Here is a 4,340-nt window from a genome sequence, read left to right as displayed (position 1 = left end):
AGTGAAGTTATGCCTGGGAAGAAGGGAGAAGTGGGGGGGAAGATGTTTTAAGATCCAGTTTTTATTTCTCATTACCCTACTCTGACTTGATTGGTAATTAAATTCATTTTCCCCAAGTCAAGTCTGTTTTGCCTGTGACAGTAATAAGTGAGTGATCTCTCCCTGCCCTTATCTCAAACCACGAGCCTTTTGTTATATTTTCTCTCCCCTGTCCAGCTGAGGAGGGGGAATGATAGAGTGGCTTTGGTGGGCATCTCCCCTCCAGTCAGGGTCAACCCACCACACATACCTTCTACTTCAAGCCCCACTTTCTTTTCTCCCATTTACCTCGTTCCCAGTTTCCTCCTACCCCACCCCATCCCTGACCGCACTTACCCCATTTGTTTCCCTCTCCGAGGACAGTGGACACCTTAGCTGTGATGGAAGGAAAGACGCCGATGGTGACCGTGAAGACAAAGCAGACAGACACAGCCATGATCCAGAGCTAGGCAGATGAAAGAAAGAGGCTGGCACCAAACACAGCCAAGAGACCAGTGCAGGGCTGGTCTCCTCTCCCCATGCTCTCCTACGCCTGTGCCCATGCCCTGACACGGGCGGCAGGGCAGGGGTTGCTGGCAACTCACAGACCTTCTTAAAAATAGCAATGACCGAGGGCTTCTCATCAGGGTTGTAGACAGGGATGATCTTTGAGTTATTCTGCTCCATCCCATTGGGCTCGTCTGCAGGGAGAGACACAAGTAGGGTGTAGCAGACCCCAGAAAGCTGAGATCTAATTTAGACCTTCTGTCTCGTTCTTCCTCTCAGCTCTTCCTCTTTTTCCTTCCTCTTTCTCCTCTCAGCCCCTCACCTTTCTTAATCAGGTCTCTCTTGGTCTCCAGCTCTGCATTGTACACACGATACTCTGTCTTGTCCTTCATGGAGTAGTATCGGAAGAAATCCTGCAGAGAGACAGCCACGGAGAACTCATTCATGTGTGAGGAAAGGTGCCTGCCAGGGGCTGTGTGGTAATAGCAGATATGGGCAAATGCAATATGGGCAAAGTATTCCTTCCACTCATGTCCCATAGTGGTGCTTTCATGCCCACCCAGGGGCTCATTTCCACAGTAGCCTGAGGATAATGGGGTATCTGAGGTGGGAAGTATCCCAGAGAGCTCCCTTGGGACAGGGGCGAGCTTGCCCTGACGCAGGATGCGGAGGCTGATAGGAACCAATGCTGGGGTGGTAGTGGGCCACGGTCCTTGTGCTGTGATGAGGAAAGGTCCCATGTCTCCACACCCTTCCTCACTAGGACGACAAAGTCTTACCATGCGAGGCAGAAGGATGTAGGAGAAAATTGCCAGCACGATCGCCACACAGGCCGTGGTAAAGTAACCGATGAAGCTCTCGGGTTGCTGGGCACCAACTGGGAGCACAGGAAGGGAGGACATGGGGGGAGAAAGGAAGAAGATGACGAAGGCTGAGAGGAACAAGGCCCTGCTGCCATCTCCTACCCAACCCTACAGCATGACCCCAGCAGATCCTTTGACAGCAGTGCTCTGGGAAGGCCCTGTCACCCCCAGCGCAGGGATTACTCACTGGCAATACTGAAGATCATCGCCAAAGCGGCAAAGGTGCCCGCCAAGCCTTGCCCACTCATGATAGGAGCTGTGTAGCTGGCAGGCAGGAGCCCTGCCAGCCCAAAGAGGCTGCCCTGGAGGATGGCACCGAAGGCTGCGAAGGGGAAAGGTGAGCAAAAATGAAAAACCAAAGGCAAAGATGGACTGCACCTCTGCGGGGAGCCAAGGCCCCCGCCCTGCGAGACAAGGCGGGCCCCCCTCCTCCTTGGCTCTCCTGCAGTGAGGTTCACGCTTTCCTCCCAGAGAGATCAGCCCTAGCCGGTGGGGCTGTGCCCCTTTCCTTTGCCCCACTGCCTCACTCACAGTTGATGAAGACGATGCTGATCATGGTAAAGATGAAGAAGGGAAAAGGCTCCATGGTGACCTTCACCATAATCGCAGTGACTAAAAACACCAGCCCAATGGCCACCAGGCTGCCTGAGATGCGGATCTGCTGGGGAATCCTGCAAGAGAGGGTCTCAGTGAGGAAAACCCACCCAGCAAAAGCCTGTGAGGCTGGGGCCACGCTCTCCCATGGGAATCCCAGCCAAACCCAGCACAGGAGACCGGTGTTTGGCCTTTGACCTGACAGAACGGGCTGCATCTTGGCTCGGTGCCGGAGCAGGAAGATGGGCCAGGGCTGGGCAGCCCTATGGGGGCTGGCAGGGGCAAGGATGGGGCAAGGCTCACCGCTGGTGGATGAAGGAGTTGAGGCAGGTGAAGATGAGGAGGGGCACCATGGCGCAGAGAGTCATGAAGTTGTCAAACATGGACTGCAGGTAGGAGCGGGACGAGGGAGCCTCACCGGTCTGGTTCGACAAGGGGCTCTTCTGCTCCGGGTCTGCAAGGCGGCTGATGAAATACTGCGAGGGAAGGAGCCTGGTGGGGCCGAGGTGCTGCGAAGCTTCCCCCCAGCACACTCAGACCACCCTTGTCCCCCTTCCAGCCCCATGCCCAGCCCTCTTGCCACCTCAACGCCACCTGTCCCACCCAGGTGACCCACGTTTCTGTCTCCTGCGTGCAAACACGAAGGCTCTACGCTGTGCCGTGCTGCCACACCTACACCATGGTCCCTAGATGTGACAGGGGACGATTAGTGTCGTGGGCAGCAGCAGGAGAGAAACCCTCACCTCCCTGGCAGTCATGAAGAAATTCCATGGCAGCAGCGTTCCCAGGCCGAGGATGAAGAAGATCAGCCAGACAGCCTTGTACCTGCAGAGGGGACAGAGCAGTTTGGAGTGGGACGCTGGGCAGGGCAGGGGAACCACATCACCTCTGACTGTCCCCGACCCCGCAGCAGGAGGGACCAGGAGGAGGAGGGAGGATGAAATTTATTGCCCTGCCCCACAGCCCCTGCTAGCCTGGGCTACCCGAGGAGATCTGGGACCGCAGAGGGGCCGTGGGAGGCCCTCCCCGGGAGGGTACGAAAGCGGGGGGCAAGCTGGCTGCTCCTCAGCATGTGGCACCCAGATGCACAGGGGCCGTTGCCAGAGCTGGGAGGGAGCCACGATCCCCAGGCATGTACCAGCACCCGGGACTGTTTACAGCCTGTTTGCTTTGGAAAAGCTGACAGAGAGAGCATCTCAGGGAAGGGACACCTCAGTAGCCCAGTGAGCCTGCAGGAGAGGGGTCCCCCAAATTCTGGGTCCCCCTGTTATCCCTCCCTTCCTGGTATCCTGAATGTGCTCCCACAACTACACCAGAGCCCTGGCATTACCTATCTTGGGGCCCGTCTCTTGCTGTCATCTTGTGTGGCACGAGTCAGCACAGGTCCCAGCAAGTCTCGTGGCTGCTCTCCGTCTGGAAAGCAAAAGAGGATTTTATGGGGAAGTGAGGGATGCAGGCCTGGCAGGGGCACTGCTGGTTTTAACCCTGGAGCCGTGCTGCCGCATACGTGCTCCGCAGTACCGGGAGCCAAACAGAGCCAGCAAATGGCGAGAGCACAGCACAGCAGCTTTGGAAACCTGTGGCTCAGAGTCCTTCGGCCGAGGGGCTGTGACACACGGCCTTATTCTGCTGGCTGGGGGACGCCAAGCCTTCCCTCTGAAAGGGAAGCCTCTGTCCTGAGATGCCCAAGCTGCTCAGCGCCGGCTGCCCAGCTGCTCTGCGCAGGCTCTTAAGGGATTTGAGAGCTCTCTGCCCCCAATCCCGGGGCTGTGAGCGAAGCATTCTACGCAGCAGGCCGTGTCCGCCCCCCCTGCACTCCTCACCTCCCTCCAACGCCTGGGGGACGGCGGCACAAAAGACACATTTAATTCAGCAGCCTCTCCGGCCAGAACCACTAAACCCCCACCCCATTTCCAAATTCCGCTTCCTTGGGGCTCTCACAGCCCTTTCCTGGGTCACCTTGGAAAGCCAAGGGCATCCCTGGCACTGCTGTCCCCTCCTCGGTACCCACCGCTCCTTCTCCCCATCACCACCTGCCCAGCCCCTGCCACCGCCCTGGCGTTGCGCTCCCCACAGACAGCCGCTGAAACTCAGCCCTGGGACCCCGAGAAGGGACCTTCCCTCCCCATTCCCCCCCGCCTTTTCCTGGGGCAGAGCAGGATTAGCTGCCCTGGAGAAGCCACAGGCCTGCCTTGTCCTTTTCCAGTCCGGGCAGGACAGCATGGGATGCTCCAGCACCTCTCCCAGGGCTTCATCTGCAGCGGGGCTCCCGGTGCTGAGCCCCCGGCCCTCCTGGAGCATAACCCTCAGCCGCCCGCACCGCTGCTGGCTACAGCATGGCTAACACACCCCCGCCCG

At 58.2% G+C, this 4,340-nt stretch overlaps 1 protein-coding gene across 1 annotated transcript; it reads right to left on the bottom strand.

Annotated features, from left to right (window-relative positions):
- Positions 1-375: 375 nt before the first annotated feature.
- On the bottom strand, positions 376-4,278 carry SLC29A1 (solute carrier family 29 (equilibrative nucleoside transporter), member 1; the record flags this gene model as incomplete). The annotated part of the gene is made up of 10 exons (XM_009699757.1): positions 4,174-4,278; positions 3,313-3,395; positions 2,726-2,807; positions 2,286-2,458; positions 1,920-2,059; positions 1,576-1,710; positions 1,305-1,402; positions 848-938; positions 628-719; positions 376-484 (listed from the first exon to the last, which is right to left on the bottom strand). Coding segments are annotated over exons 2-10 (949 nt in total), but the record flags the coding sequence as incomplete, so codon positions are not given.
- Positions 4,279-4,340: the final 62 nt, after the last annotated feature.

This window comes from Cariama cristata, unplaced genomic scaffold, assembly GCF_000690535.1.
Source record: "Cariama cristata isolate BGI_N322 unplaced genomic scaffold, ASM69053v1 scaffold34764, whole genome shotgun sequence".
NCBI lineage: Eukaryota > Metazoa > Chordata > Aves > Cariamiformes > Cariamidae > Cariama > Cariama cristata.
The sequence above is the reverse complement of the archived record's forward strand: the minus strand, read 5'-3'. Positions and strand labels throughout refer to the sequence as shown.